This window comes from Nyctereutes procyonoides, unplaced genomic scaffold (assembly GCF_905146905.1).
Source record: "Nyctereutes procyonoides isolate TBG_1078 unplaced genomic scaffold, NYPRO_anot_genome, whole genome shotgun sequence".
Taxonomy (NCBI): domain Eukaryota; kingdom Metazoa; phylum Chordata; class Mammalia; order Carnivora; family Canidae; genus Nyctereutes; species Nyctereutes procyonoides.
Window position 1 is genome coordinate 30882815 of NW_026575048.1, and position 15795 is coordinate 30898609.

Genomic DNA, 15795 nt, shown 5'->3' on the forward strand with positions numbered 1-15795 from the left:
GGATTGTATGATACTCTTTGAATGTTCTTATTTGTCTACAAATTCTGAACTCCTTGACTTGACATTCAGGGCTGTCTGTCTCTCCAGTATGGCTCCAAATCTTCTCTTTGGCTGTCATCTCCCGTTTTATAGGCCTGCTGGACCATGTGTATCAGCAAAGCTGGGCTTTTATTGCTTGCTAGTGAGCCTTGAACCTTGCTTCATGCCTTTTTCCTAGCCTCTTTCCTCTCTGCTGGTCTTCAAGGTCCAGTTTAAGTCCCTTATCTTTCTGTGATCTCCTGTGTTGTAACATGTCTGTCTTTTGATTTATTTTATCTTGTCTTCCCAAGAATGTAAGTCCCTTCAAGGACAGGAACTATGACGTATCTTTGTAAATTCCTTTCCACTTCTAGAATAGTGTAGAGTAGGCTACAGGGAATAAAATCTACTCATAATTTGACAAAGAGCTTCAGGATTGTCATTTTACCTTCCGCCTTTCATTTTTTTAAAAGAAAAATACCAATCACAAAGGAAATAAAATACAGTTGTCTTCAGAAGCACTTTTTGCTTAAAGGCAGAAGGTGCCACTGCCACTTTCACAGCATCTAGAGTTAGAAAACATCTCTCCACTTAAAAAAAAAAAAGTTTGCTACTTTTTTCTGTGTTGTCCTGGCTCATTTCATAATCTTTCTACATAGTATTGTAAATCGACAGTGGAGATAGGATCTTTAATGATATTTCTTAATGACATTTAATATAATGCTGGATTAAGGATGAAGTCAGGGTGAGAAGGAGGTTTGCAGTTCCTACATCTGTGAGCTCCAGTCTCCTGGAGAAGTACAGTTTACATAGGAGACAATAGCTGTCTTCTGGAAGTCTCTGGGTTCATAAGCAGAAAGAAACATTCCACCAGGAGATGAGGTGGATGTTTTCACGCAGGTTGGGAGTGGCAGCAGGTCCCTTCTGCAACCTGCTGTGGTTTGTATACAAGCCCGAGCAAGGATTCCCCTGCTTTTCTGACTCCCAAAGTGGAACCTTGTAGAACCAGGGATTTGTGGAGCAGCACTCTAGGGTTCTCTGTAGTGGGTAGTTTGATCATGTGACAAATAGTTAAAACCTGTTGGAGGTTTGAAAGTAAAATGTTTCTTGCTTGCCCAGGGAAAACCATTTGAGTAGTGCTTTCTATAGAACCTCATGTCTCATTTGCTTACCTTCTTCAAGTCTTTACTATTATGTTACTTTTGCCATGAGGGCACTTGTAAAAATTCAGGTTCCTGGGTACTAGCTCAGTCCCACTTTATTGAAATATTTGTGAGTGAGGCCCAGGCACCTGCATTTTAAATGCATTCAGGTGATTCTTTGCCCTACCAAAATTTTAGGGCCATTACATCTTAGACCAATAAATTGATCTTAGTATGTAAGCTTCGGCACGTAGATTCTATCCATAGATGGAAATTTAGGACAGAAAAAATAATTGATTACACTTATCTTGAGATACAGAAAGTTGATAGTTCATCAAAATCCAAATGAATCTTTCTGAATTCTTAAATTTATCATCTGTGACCTTTACTATCACATACTATCACATACAGTAATATTTTGGTTAAAATATACATATACACAGGATTAGTGTTCTTTATAATAAATTGACAAAATTGATTGTATAGTCCAGATAATTGCATGCACTTAGGAAAACAATAAAATGAATGTCTTATATTAAGTTGTATAATAAAATTAAATCTAGTTTCCAGACTAAACTTTCTCTTGAAATATCACCATTGATAATTTTCTTCCCAAGCCTAAACAGTAATGCTTTTGGGACACTTCGAATTCTCATAGCCTAAAAGTTGATTTAGCATGAAGATGTGACTGTAGCGCTCTCAGCATCTGAGCATCCTGGTATGTATGGAATATGGGCCAGTGAGTCTCACAGTGGTGGGGACAGGGTGAGGGAAAAGGAACATGATATATACTCTTTCAAAAAAGGAAATGAGTTAACAAAAGAGGTTGAGAAAATTGATGAGGACCTATATATTTTAAGGGAAAAAAGTAGAAATTGTTGTGTGATACTAGACCTAAATTTTAAACATATGTATAAGAATATACGATATGATTTAGGTAATGCTGTAAATATTATTTTTGGAGGTTGTCAGAACTGCAAAATAGTCAAGATTTTTCTACCCAAGTAAGTTATTTTCCAAAACTTGTTTTCAAAGAGCTTATGCATGATCTTGGTAAGTCATCTAAACTCCTTTCTTATCTATAAACTAGACTTTTTTCTCCCCTCTTGCCTCATTCCCTTCAGAGGTAATTGTATTAAATGCTCATAATTCTTAGCAGGAAAACAACGTATTGTGTTTCTTCCTCATGTCTATAAAGCTGATTATCTGAAGACAGTGGTCTCTACTGTAGAGGTCTGTTGTTGGATACCATCTGTGTTTCTAAGTGGGTTGTTTCCATTCAGCCCTAGGCCACATCCCCTCTCCTTATTATCACATTTTCCAGGTGGGGCAAATGCTTTAACATACAAGCATGCTCTTATTTCTTCCATTTTTAAAGCAAAAGATATCTTGACTGTTGTAGCTATGCCTTATATCTCTGCTTACCTTTCTAGTAAAACTTGAGTGAGGAAACTTGCTCCAGTTCTCTCCTCCCATTGTTTATTAGACTCACTTGTACCACTCCCCTCAACTGGCTGTGTCCCGTTTATCACTGACTTTCACTTGCTAAATGAATAGTCCACTCTCTCTATCAAATAGTATTTGACATGCTTGTCACCTCTTCCTTCTGAAATACTACTACTACTACTACTACTACTACTACTACTACTACTAATTTACTAGTCTTCAAGGGCACAACATACTCTTGGGTTACATCTTTCTTTATTGGCAATTCCTTCTTAGTCAATTTGCTGGTTCTGCTTTCTCCTCCCTCTCTTATCAGAGTGGCCTGGGGGCTCTCCTTTACTTAGATCTCTTCTTTTTCCATTTTGTACTTACCTTCTTTGGTGATCATATCCAGTCTGCTAGCTTTAAAATATGATCTTTATGAAAGTGACTCCCAAATTTGTAGCCTCAGCCCAGACACCTATCAGAGGTCTGACATAGTTATATTTATTGAACTTAATGTGTCTGAGCCTGCTTCATCACTACCTTCCCACCTCAGTTAATGGTAACTTTGTCCTTTAGTTGCTCAGACCAAAAACCTTGAAGTCATCCTTGACAATTCTGTTTCTTTTTTTTTTAAATTTCTTTTTTTAAAAAAAGATTTATTTATTTATTTGTTTGAGAGAGAGAGAATGCGTGCACAAGGACTGGGAAGGGGCAGAGGGACAAGCAGACTCCCTGCTGAGCACGGAGCCTGTTGCAGGGCTTGTTCTAAGGACCCTGAGATCATGACCTGAGCCGAAGTCAGATGCTTAACCAACTGAGCCACCCAGGCACCCTGACAATTCTGTTTCTTAACCCCATGTTCAGCCTCTCAGCAACTTGGCCATCTCTGACCACTTGTCACCACCTGCACTGCTCTCACCTTGACCAAGCTAGCCTTCCCACTCCCACTCCTGACCCTTGATTGTTCTCAACATGGTCAGCCAGAGTGAACCTCTGCTCAAACGCTCTATGAGCTCCTTTTCTAAGAGAAGCCAAAGTCATTAAAAGTGATCTGGCCCCTGTTAAACCTCTGATGGCATCTCCTATTCTGCCTACATTCATTCCTCTCCAGGCACAAGTAGCCTCGCTATTCTTCAGATGTTCCACGTATGCTCCTGCTGCTGGGCTTCTGAACTGGCCTTTCCCTGTGACTGGGCATATTCTCTTCCTCAGACACTTGCATGTCTCCTTCCTTCACCTCTTTCAAGTCTTTTCTCACATGCAATCTTCTCTCTGAGCTGACTCTGATCATCTCATTTAATATATTCTACCCCATCCCCTACATTCCTAGTCACCTTGTCTTTTTTTGTTGTTGTTCATAGCAGTTACAACATTCTTATGTATGTTATTTCTTATTGTCTACATCTCACTAGATTATGAATCTTATGATGGTACAGATTTTTGTTTTGTTCATTGCTGTATTCCTAACATCAGAAGTATACCTGGAACAGTAAATATTTGTTGAATAGTCAGATGGGCCCTATGAAATGCTTATAATGCGGTAATTTAAAAGCAATTGAAATGATAGTAACATCAAAGGAAGCTGGATAGTAAAGAATCAAGAAGTTATGGGAACTTCAGAATGAAATAGCAACCTCTTAAAAAAAGATACCTACAAGCAGGCAAACTTTGAAAACATATCCCTCATAACTTTAGTTACCTTTATTAAGCACTCTATTCTGTAAAAGGCATTGGGCTTCACACATTTTTACATTCTGTAGTTCATCATGAATGACCTTACACTTAAAAAATTCTTTACAGACTATAACCATAAACTGTTTTCTTTTTATGTTAAGCCTAGAAAGAATTGCTAAACGTCAGGCTGCCACATTCCTACAGGTCTTGATAAGACTTGTCTGTCCAGGAACTGTGATATCTGAAAACTTTTATGGAATACAAGTGCCTCCCTCAGCCCTTTGAAACTTCATCCAGGTGACATCCAAGGTCACTAAGGTACTGATTTTCATCCCAAGGGTCTCCCACTCACTATAGTCAGAGGGGCTTGATACAGGAGGAAATCCTGAATTTTCTCTGTATGATGATACAGGAAAAAGTACATCCAAAGCAAGACTATGATAAAGAACAAACTATTTTCTCTATGGAGAGCACAAGCTAAAATAATGGTGACTGATGCTGAAAGGAGTGCTTTCTAAAATAAATACATACAAAAAGAATACACTTGTGGACTATGTAAGGCATTTTTCTTTATTATTTTTCGGTTTATCTTAGTAATGCCAGAAAAATAACAGCCATTATTTTCACTTTAAATGCAAACCGAATACTGCTGCACACAGAGTACAAAGATTACCTACGAATGTGGTTAGGTACAAAGGCCATATTAGATGTATAGACTGCACTTTGTTTTTTTTACATCAGAGTAAGACTGACAGAGCAATTTTTTGGACGATTATTTTAGCAAATACCGTGCTACTAAACAAAGGCAAATACACACACACACACACACACACATATACACACAAACACGTTTCTACTAAAATTATACATGTCACTTTGACAAAGGCTTCTTCTCTGGTGAGTTTCACCAGATATTTGCACCCCAAGGTCCCCTGCCCTGATCCCACCCCCAAATGCTGACTTGATCTGAAGAAAAAAATTAGAGATGTTCTTAATTAAAGGCACATTTGGCAGCTACTGAAAATGGCATGCATCTGGCACAGGTGCACTCTCCCTAAAGCCATACCACGTGACTTCCATCCTATGCATCTTGTTTCTTTGAATGATAGTCTAATGTGATCCACCTTCAGCTAAGTTGATTTATAATTTTGCAGCAGTTGGCTACTTAATGCACTATTTTCATTAAAGGCAAAAGGGGAATTTGCTCACAGTTGACAGAAAATGCACTTTACGGTGTCAAAAATGGAAAATAAGGCATGAAATTTACAAAATAAGTTACAAGTGCTTGTGTTTAGATTTAACATATAGACTTTATGCTTCTTAACTAGAGCTCAAAATATTTCATTGGCTCATGTATTAGGGATCATGAAATGATTTTTAGTAATGAGATGTTTCAAAAGAAAAATATTGAATAAATAAACTTAAGTCATCATTTTCCCTTATAAATAATTCTGCATAATTCTTTCAGCCAAACAGATATTCACCTTGTTGCTTTTACTGGTAAAGATGAATGTGCAACAGGACCTACACTTGTACAATGGTCATACAGTGTAAGTTAAAAGAATAAGTGAATCTAACAATAGCAGTAGAATACCAAGAAATAAATGGTTAAGTTTCTTTCTAAATCTGGAGGAAACAAAAGGTTTTCCTCAATATATACAACACTAACAAATTGGGAACCTCTCCCTCCTCCATTTCCATGATTTGTTTTGCTGAGCCACTTAAAACTGAATTTAAGCTATCATTAAAAGGATGAAATACATGACTAAAGTAAGCTAAACTTAAGATTTAAGATCATGGTCGTAGATACCAACTAAGTTTTAGTTTGTGTAACTTTTAATTTATGAAAAAAAAAAACCCATTAAGGAAGAATTCAAAACCATAATATACCCTCAAGTGAAACAATACTTGTTCACTAGACTGTTGTGTTGATTGTAGTATCATTAGTGTGGCATGCTTTTTCCTAAATTCAGATCCATTAAAACATTCTTGAGCTGTTAGAGCATAGTAACCTACTAAACATGTAATGTGAAACCCAACAGCCTTTAATTAAGCAAACTTTTAATGTTTGTGTATTTCCTGATAATTTGTACTTTTGAGATACATTAGGAGGGCTGGGAACAGTCAATTATCTGTCTTTCAATAAACTTAGAAACATATTACTTATCTGTTCCTGTTTTAAAAAGTGCTTAGATGTGAAAATTCTCCCTTTCTGTTGTTATAATCAGCCCACTTAATTCAACCTTGAAATATTTTCGTGCTCCAAAGATAATGAAACTTCTAAGGACATCTCCATTTCTAAAAGAAATGTCCCGTGTTTTGGATTGTGGTTTAGAAATAGTCATGCTGCCCTATCTTGTAATGTCCTGGATTCAAAAGCAGAATTGAGTGGTGATGCATTTCTCTTCTTAGCCACTTCTTGTCCCTGAATGTGTATTTTAGTTACTACAAAGAATAAATTTGTCGGCTAATGTTTCACATATGAAGAAGGCAAGGATAGTTTTCTCACCTCTCTTTAAGGGCCTCCAATGGAAAGGTTTCTAATCCGTTACCACTGCAGAAAATATTTTTACCCAAATGTCAACTTTAGAATAAAAATATCCTCTATCCACAATGCTGATGCACAGTGAAGTGGTTTCCTAGAACCACTGGGAGTAGAAAAATGGTTCCCTTCGGGAGAATTATGACTAGAAACCAAATCTGAGCTTTTCCTCTATCAGGCGGGTTGAAAAGCCTTGCTGAAGGCTGACGCACTGGCCAGGGAGATTGTGAATGGGCTCCCATGTGACTTCTCAGGCTCGCATTTGAAATGAGGTGGGATAATCCAAGAGAAGTGATCAATAAGCATAGAAAGGGAAATCATAGGGAAAATGAGGCTGGTCTAATAAAAAGTCATGAGGGATTCTGGAATGTGCACTAGGATTAATTGTAGCAGCTCTAGTAAGTAGGCGTAGATAAACACTTGTTGAATGAATGGTCTTATGAACACTTTGTGTACACGAGTAGATTTGAAATTAATTTTGGAGGAGACTTAAAAGGAGACATTTTACAGATAGGAAAATGGCTGCCATAATAGGAATGGTACAAATATTAAACAAAAAAAGATTCAACTCTAACAAATAAGAAAGGATATGATAGGATGGATTGTTTAATGATGATGCAATCAACATTCTAGTCTTAAAGGACTATATACTGTAATACTGGTGAAGTACATTTAATGCTCTAATAAAGATCACAGGAAATTATTAAAGTATTAGGTTTCCACCATGATGCAGCACTTCTAAAAATGTCTCTAATGGCATGGTTAACAGAATTGCTGAGATGTTGCTTCATTATTCTGAAGACACATGCAGACACTGATGACTCTCTAATGATGGAACACTGCACAATTCACAGACATTGTAGTAGAGATTAATAAAACGTTTTCTCTTCGACAAATTGCATGCATTTCAGTCACAGTATTGGTTAGACTCAGATTAGTACATATGCTTAATGAATAATCCATAATATGATACTAACGATGTAGGTAGATGTTCTATTATGAATAGAGCAGACCTCAAGCAAGGTAGAATGTTTAATATAACAATCTGTATACATGTTGCCTAGGAAATTAAAAAACAAAGTTCTGCTTAAAAGATACCCATTCTATTCTAACCAAATTTTTTCCTACATGCCAAACTGTAACTTTAGATCATTCTTTAAGATGAAATACATACATCCAGAACTAGAAACCACGGCGTACCGCAATACGTGCTTTTATGCTTAGTGTTTGCATGTGATGTGTGTGTGTGTGTTTCAACTGAAAGAAATAAGAATCAACCATTTTCTCCATATAATAATTTAATATATGCCAGTCAAACAAAGTATTTGTATCTTTATTCAATTAAATTAAAACAGACCTGCCAGGTTTATTATATAACATTCACTATATACACATGATTTCAGCAATGCAAGGTAATTCTAGATATGCTGATTACTCAACTATCAGTAAAACATGAATGGTGTCAGTGATGCCCAGCAAGTGGTTCTTTTCACACTGGGTGACTACATTTCCAGAGTATGGTTAGAGGGACAGCTATGAGCCATGACATGGATTACCAGTAAACTTTTGTGGGAGAAGGGGGGAAAATAACAATCTAGCATAGATTAACAGTCTCCTAAATGTAAATCGTATACATGACAGTTACATTTTAAAAAAAGTTCTTCTGTCATGTTAATGACACAAAACTTATCTGGTTTGAAGGCAACACCACCATGTTTTGTTTGTGTAGGGAGGGTGGGGGAATGCTCTTAAAATTAGTATAATTACTCCTAAAAAAAGAGAGAGAGAGGAAGAGAGAAAGAAAGAGAAAGAAAGGAAAGAAAAGAAAGAAGAAAAAGAAAAGGAAAGAAAGGAAGGAAAGAAAGAAAGAAAGAAAAGAGAAGGAAAGAAAGGAAGGAAAGAAAGAAAAGAAAAAAAGAAAAGAAAGGAAGGAAGGAAGGAAGGAGGGAAGGAAGGAAGGAAGGAAGGAAGGAAGGAAGGAAGGAAGGAAGGAAGGAAGGAAGGAAGGAAGACAAAGTACCTCTTTGGTGAAGCCTTGGTACCCATTCACTTCACTGTAATAATCTGTAAACAGGACTGTGGCACAGTGCTGGGCCTTGACGCCAACAAGGTCAGGTAGCACAGCCACTCCTCACAGTCCTTTGAATGATTTTTAAGAAAATATTCTAAAGTAGGATGAGTAAAAGCAAAGGAAAACAAAGGAGATATGAAGATCCCTGTTTAAGATTTCTTTTTAAAAAGTGCATATTTTGAATTACAAAAACTGTCATCATGTGGGCCTGCTGGACACTAGACTGTGTTTTCCATCCCTTTAATGATAAAGATCACTTCACAAAAAGAGGACTCCTGCCTATCGGCTAGAAACAGTCCCTTCACTTGATTTTCAGGTGAAATCAGTTGTCCAATTCCTCTACATCAGTCTTTCCATATTCTGAACGAATACCATTTTCATGTTCTAATTACGTCTAGGTTCAAGTTCATTGTCTCATACTGCATCCCGAAGGAGAGGCGTTAGTGTTTGGAGTTGTCATTTTAACTCCTCAGTGCTGGCACATTCAGTGCCCTCTATTGCCAGCCATGGAGCTGGGGCTAGGAAACGTCCATCCCAGAACAGAGAAACTCAGGAAGAATGGGCATTCTCCAACAGGGGTGGTCCATCTCTGTGCACAGATGGGTGTGTGTGCTCCCTTTTATAAGTTTTCGGAGGGAGTTTAGGGATATGTTGGGAAGTGCTTTGTCGTGGAGGAACAGGCGGCCCAGTGACTGAAGGAAGGTCCGCTTCTTGTGTCAATGGTGGTGATGGCAGATGCCTTCTCGTGCCATGGGGAGAAGGTGTTTGAGGAGGAGGTGGTGTAAAAGGGGAAGGGCTGTTTGGGAAGAAGGCATTGCCATGATCACTTTTTTTGCCCAGAGGGGGAGGCTGGAGATGTAGTGGTGAGCTGGAGAAAACATCAGGTGTCCTCACAGGTTCTCGTGGTGGTAATAAGGGAGGGCTCTCAGGAGGGTCTGATATAGAGGTCCGGTCTGATATTGAATATCGCGGTGAATAGGCTTTTGATGTGGGCTGCCTAGGAGGAATTGCTGGGGGGCTGTCCAAATGCTTAGACATAATCTGACACAAATGAGAAAAAGAATAAAACACAAATTTATTAATAATTGATGTAGTACCACAAACATATTATGAATTAAGTTGGGGTTTTCAAAAACACAACTGGTAGAGCCCTGGGTGTGGTTCAGGGGTTTTGCCATATGTTTTAAATGAGGGTTTAATACCAATTTGTTAAGATTTTTTTTTCTAAGTTTTTATTTTTCTCAACATTTTGTCGCTTGCTACTGCTTACCTATCAGTCTAGTATAAAATCATTTACAATTTAACATAAGTTAATCTTATAATTTAAAACTTACTACATTAACATTTTTTGATGTTCTGCAAAGAGTGTCTTGACTTGTTCAGGTGCTCTGTTCTCTGGACACTTGAGAACCCCTGAATCAAGTTAAGAGTTGGCAAAGAAAGAAGCTTAAACAACTGGGGAAAAAAAGGCTATTATAAGCTGTTAAGGTCTCTTCCAACCCAGAATCATCAGGCAAATCCCATTTAAAAGCATGTCAGATCTGTTAAGGGCTCAGATAGGTAATGTTTAAGATTCACTTTAAATGTGCTTTCATATAAAGCTTCACACCTCTTTGCTTCTTTCTCTTTCTCTGCATAGTCTCTGCTTGAGACTACATTACTCTTTATAGATTAAGCTTGTTTTTTTCCTTGACAGTACCCATAATTTAGATTTATAAGGGTTCTTAAAACATACCAAAAAACTATGTTTAGAAGAAAATAAATAAACATAACTCCAGGGTAAATTGTATTTAGTTCTCGTCTACACTCTATTAAGCTCAGCTACCCTGAAGTTTCAGCCTAACCTGGTGGGAACATGATTCTACTGTAACCATAATGACTCCAGTGTCCAGGTGACAGGACTCTACGTACCTTAGACGGCGAAGATTCGGCGGGGGCAGATTCCGGCCTTCTTCGTGGAGGAACAGGAGGGGGGACAGGTACTTCATCAGTGCCCTTGGTTAAACTTATAGATGATACTGAAGCAGATCCTGTAGGGTGTTACATTTTTAAAAAAGTTGACAGGTATTCTATTTCATCTCTTAATCCTGTAAAGGCTTAGCTGGAAACTGCTTATATTTATTAAAAGAAATGTACAGAATTATCAAAAGCAGTTCAATAAACCAGTACATAATAGGATTTCCTTTACTAAAGCAAATTGCTCTAAAAGCATGCAGAAATTTCCTAGCAGAATTTTCAGAAAAAAACAAACAAAACTGCCTAAGATATTCTGTTATTTTGCTTCTTGAACAAAATAACATTCCCACTGTTAATTTTTTACTGGAATTTTTTATTTCAATATGATTCTCAGAATCTGGGAGAAACAGCAAACTACTAAAAACTTTTGGAATGGTAATTTTATTAGGTTTTTTGTTATGGGCTCACTTTCTTTCTCTGACTTTATTAGTATAGAATTTCCTTGTCTTTACTGGATAGTCCTTGGGATTAGTTTTTGATCTTAACTGCTCTCCTGAGCAGTTTTCTCAAAGGGTGCCAGGGAGAGAATCTCATGTCTAGAGGAAGGGTCTCCTCACTTTGTCTAGGAATGGGCTGGCTCTCCTTGGTGAGTGAGCAAAATCAGGTTAATCATACTCTAATCCAAAAATTTTAATTGTGATAGAGCTATTTAAGATGACTGAGGCAGCCCTGATAAAAACAGAAATTACACTAGAATCTAGTGAACCTGATTTAAGAGTGAGTTGATGAACTGTCACAAAAAAGGTAAGTAAAGCTTCTTATTAGAACTTATCCTATAGACATTAATGATGACACGGGCGTAATATAGGCATAAAGTCATTACATTTTGAGAGACAACATTTATGTAAGTTGTTAGTTTATGCAAAGTATAAAAAAAGAGATGAAAATACATAAATGATCAGAATTATACTTGGGAGGTTCTTGTTTTCCTTTAAGTGCCAATAGCTTTTATTTTGTCGATTAAAAGTTATAACAATATAGAACTTAGAAGAGTGCTTTGTGTACTGATATTATTCAAATGAGCAACATTTTGGTCACCTACCTTTCTTCTTAGGAGACTATGTAGGAAGTTAATTTAGCTTACAACTAATGTTTTCCATTGTATACATTTTGAAATCATTTGTATGAAGGGCAGCATAACCCACTAATCTATTAGCTTAAAACTTATGGAATCATTTGATGAATTGTTAGTTGACTTTAAAAATAAAAAAGCAAATATCTACAGTATAACTTTATTTTGCTTAACAGTGATGAATATTTAGGCCATATAATTTAAGTTACAGTTATAAGATAGTTCTTCTAAAGTCAAGTAGTAGTAGTCATTTGCCTACAGTCTGTGCTGTTGCCAGGCTAAGTGTATTTTGTGATTTAGACACTGCACATAGCTGCCAGCATTCCCATCTGCGCATGCATGCTCTTGCTTTTTTTTTTTTAAGTTGAGCATTAAAATATATTTAGAACTCTATAGTTGGAAAAGAGAAATGGTTAAATGTGGAAGTCACCCATATAATAATGTTCTTTTCAAAAGAGAAAATGGGTTTTACAAAAAGCATGAAAAGTATATAAGTTGAAGCAAATCATTTAGGATCAAAAGATAGCACGAGTGAAGCCCTTGCTTCTATGATATTGCAAGCAATGTACCAATGCCGCCAGACCCAAGAAGAGTTTTAGCAGGGAAGGTTACACTTGGTTTAACTTTTAAAGCCAAAGCAAGAATTATGAGTCTTAAACCAAATATACTAACTTGGGCCATGGGGCAGTGAAACTTGGATAAAGACGGTATCGCTGCCTGTGAAAGGAAACAAGAAAGAGTAGATTTTTTTCTTTCATTGATAAATTCAACTCATCTGTAAAAATGCATTTCTGATAAAAATATAATTTTTGTTATTCTAGTTGTAAAGAATGGTACAGCAGTCTTTAGTAAAAGCTCACTACTTCTTACTTTTGAGAAAAATAAAGAATTATGTTGAGCTAATATCATATTGGGAATTTTGAAGATTCCTTTTAGATTCTACTTGATGTCATAATATTTAAATGAAAAGCATTCATGAGAAAACTAAAATATCTTCTATTAGTGGAAGACTTTTAAAAAATGTATAAACCCAATTCAAGCAAAGAATTCAGCTGGACATTATAGAAGCAGATCATTTACTAGAGATTTTTTGAAAACTCAAATGTGTGAAGTTAAGTAATAAATAATGAATTTATGTTATATAAATTGAAAAATAAAGGGGAATTCCTTACTAATATTATATACTTTTGAAAATATTCTTGGAGCATATATTCTTATTGCAAAATAATTATAGCTTTGGATATTGTAAAACAAGCTTGAAAGGGATATAGCCTTTTCCTTCTGTATTCTTGAACACTTCATATATATTTGGCGCTTAGACACATTTTATACAGGAAACTCACTGACAAATTTAGGATGTTTAATTTCAACAGTATTAATTCTTCTAGGAAAAAAAAATGAAAACCATAAAAGCTAAAGCCCCAAGAGCATTAAAGTAGAAAAACTGAGACAAGAGGCTAAGTGATCTGTACTGGCTCTAAATCTACATAGTTGTTTATGTGACATTGCCTCCTATTACCAACATATTAAAGCATTAATATCCAAGAGACTAGAATAATTCCTGTAACACTAATCTCAGCTGATTTTTTTAAAAGTTCAGGTTCCTCTCTCCCTCTCTTTGTACAACAATCACTCAAATAATTTGGACCATTGTTTTTTCTAGCTGCTTTGGTCAGAACAAGGATAATTTTATGTTTCAGGTTCAGTTGGCAAGACTATTAATGTGACTGCTATTTATATAGGTATGGTGGGTATATTTCCCACATAGCCCCAATTTCCAACAATCTATCCCATTAATTTCCTTTCCTTATGGACTGATAATTTATTTAGAGGCCATGGTTGTTACCAAGGGTAGCAATCCATTAATTCTAGTAAGTTATCTCTCAGAAGATAAAAATTAATTTTTGTATTTTGATATTAAATGAAGCTGTTGTTCTTTCTGTCAGTGATTCACTCCACTATTTATTAGGCACCTATGATGGGACAGGGGTAAAGGAGTATTTACCTCTAGTGTTTCCCTACTCATGTTTTTTCCACTTTTCTTAGAAAAGAAATAAATATGCCTCCTGGAGATAAGCCTCAAGAACATGGTAGTACACTTAGTACAATATGAGAATAAAATAAAAACAAAGCTTCTGATAGCTATAAACTGCAGGCTTTTACGAAGAATAATTATACCTATGTGTACCCAATGTATATACACAGACTTGACTTGGATCATATTTATATATATGGATGGTGCAGGCTTATGTGTGTGGTAAAGTAAGGGCACTTTTCTGATTTGTCATTTTATTTTTTAAGATTTTATTTATTTATTCATGAGAGACACAGAGGCAGAGACACAGGCAGAGGGAGAAGCAGGCTCCCTGTAGGGAGATGTGGGACTCGATCCCAGGACCCCAGGATTATTTTGGCTTCCCTGAGCCAAAGGCAGACTCAACCACTGAGCCACCCAGATGCCCCTGATTTGTCATTTTAAATGAATTTCTTGGTCTTACTGTCTGTAAAATGCTAAAAAAAAACCCTCTTAGAATTATTCGTGCCCTAATCAAAAAATACATACTAGAAATTCTATACTAGCTAGGAACCGAACAAATTCATGGATAATGACTTAATAGTGAAACCCAATTAATTAAAAAGGTAGTATTAAATTTGTTAAGTACAAATCCCAGACAAAAGATCAGTGGTTCTCAATCTTGGCTACACATTATAATCCCCCTGAAAACTTTTATTTTTTTTAAAGATTTTTATTTTTTATCTATTTATTCATGGGGGGTGGGGGGCAGAGACCTACAACAATCTTCTATGAAGAAAAGCCTTGCATTCCAGCTTGAAATGCTTGAAATACATCTTTTCTGGTCAGTTTCTTCTCCTGAGTCCTAGAGCTGAAGTTCATCAGCAGTAGACAGACCGGTGGGACCTCTGGCTGCCTTCTATGATCAGGCAATCTTCAGACAGGAAGGCACCTAGAACACTTTCCTCCTCCTCTCCACCTTGGGATGGCAGCAGAAACAAAGCAGCAAGCTGGGTGACCTCTCCTTTGGTTATGGAGACTGTCATGACCACCTCAAAGGTGGAGCTGACCAGGCCAAGATGTGGAGCAGGGCTTTGAGTGGGAGTGTAGGAAGCTGACTAGGTGGGTGGCCAGTTTCCTTACCTCTCTGTCCTCACCACAAAGCTTTCCGTGACCACTCTTGCCCCTTCTGTGATCATCTTTGTGTAAACTTCCACAGCACTGTGTCTTCACCACTCATTTAGCATTTTGCTGAGCCCTTAGGTATCTTCTCTGGTAAAGCTTGCAATCTTACTGAGATTGAAAAATAAATATAGTACAAAGAGAATCATAGCATTTAACAATGGTTAAAGCATTTAACTATGATTTGCTTTGTACTATGATTATTTTTCCTTTCTCAGTAAGATTATGAGCTTTACCAGAAGAGATGTGATGTGTAAGTGCTTGGGAAGGAGTGAGACATGCAGCAGATACTGGCCGATTAATTAGCTATGGTTTTAAAATAAACTATTTTGAAAGACAAAACTAGAAGCAAAAAAGCACTACTATAACTGATCAAAAATTCTAGTCAAGCTTTGGCTTTTGAAAAACTTAGGCAATGATACTTTTGCTGCTATGTATCAAGTGGAATATGTTCAAATGAGCTAAGAATGTAGGCACAGCAGCTCTTTCCTGACAGGCCCTGAGGACGTAGGAATTCTCTCTGTGGTGGAAACATTTTTGGCAAGCTGGGAGCTCCAGTGACCCCCACAGTACTAGTGGGTCTGTTAAGCAGAATTGGGGTCATGAGCACATGAGAACCTTCACTACACAGAG

General features: G+C 36.8%; 1 protein-coding gene across 3 annotated transcripts in view; it reads right to left on the minus strand.

Moving 5' to 3' along the window:
* Nucleotides 1–7397: 7397 nt before the first annotated feature.
* SOS1 (SOS Ras/Rac guanine nucleotide exchange factor 1) overlaps nt 7398–15795 on the minus strand; it is a 139853-nt gene continuing 131455 nt past the window's right edge. Inside the window, exons 21-23 of one of the 3 annotated variants that reach the window (XM_055327154.1) lie at nt 12639–12683; nt 10790–10908; nt 7398–9919 (exon numbers count right to left, since the gene is read on the minus strand). In XM_055327154.1, coding sequence (XP_055183129.1) covers nt 9428–9919; nt 10790–10908; nt 12639–12683 — 656 coding nt within the window. In that variant the 3' untranslated portion in view covers nt 7398–9427. Of the gene's footprint in view, nt 9920–10789; nt 10909–12638; nt 12684–12719; nt 15274–15795 lie in introns of those variants that run through there. The other 2 variants (XM_055327155.1, XM_055327156.1) reach the window with 2 other exon arrangements.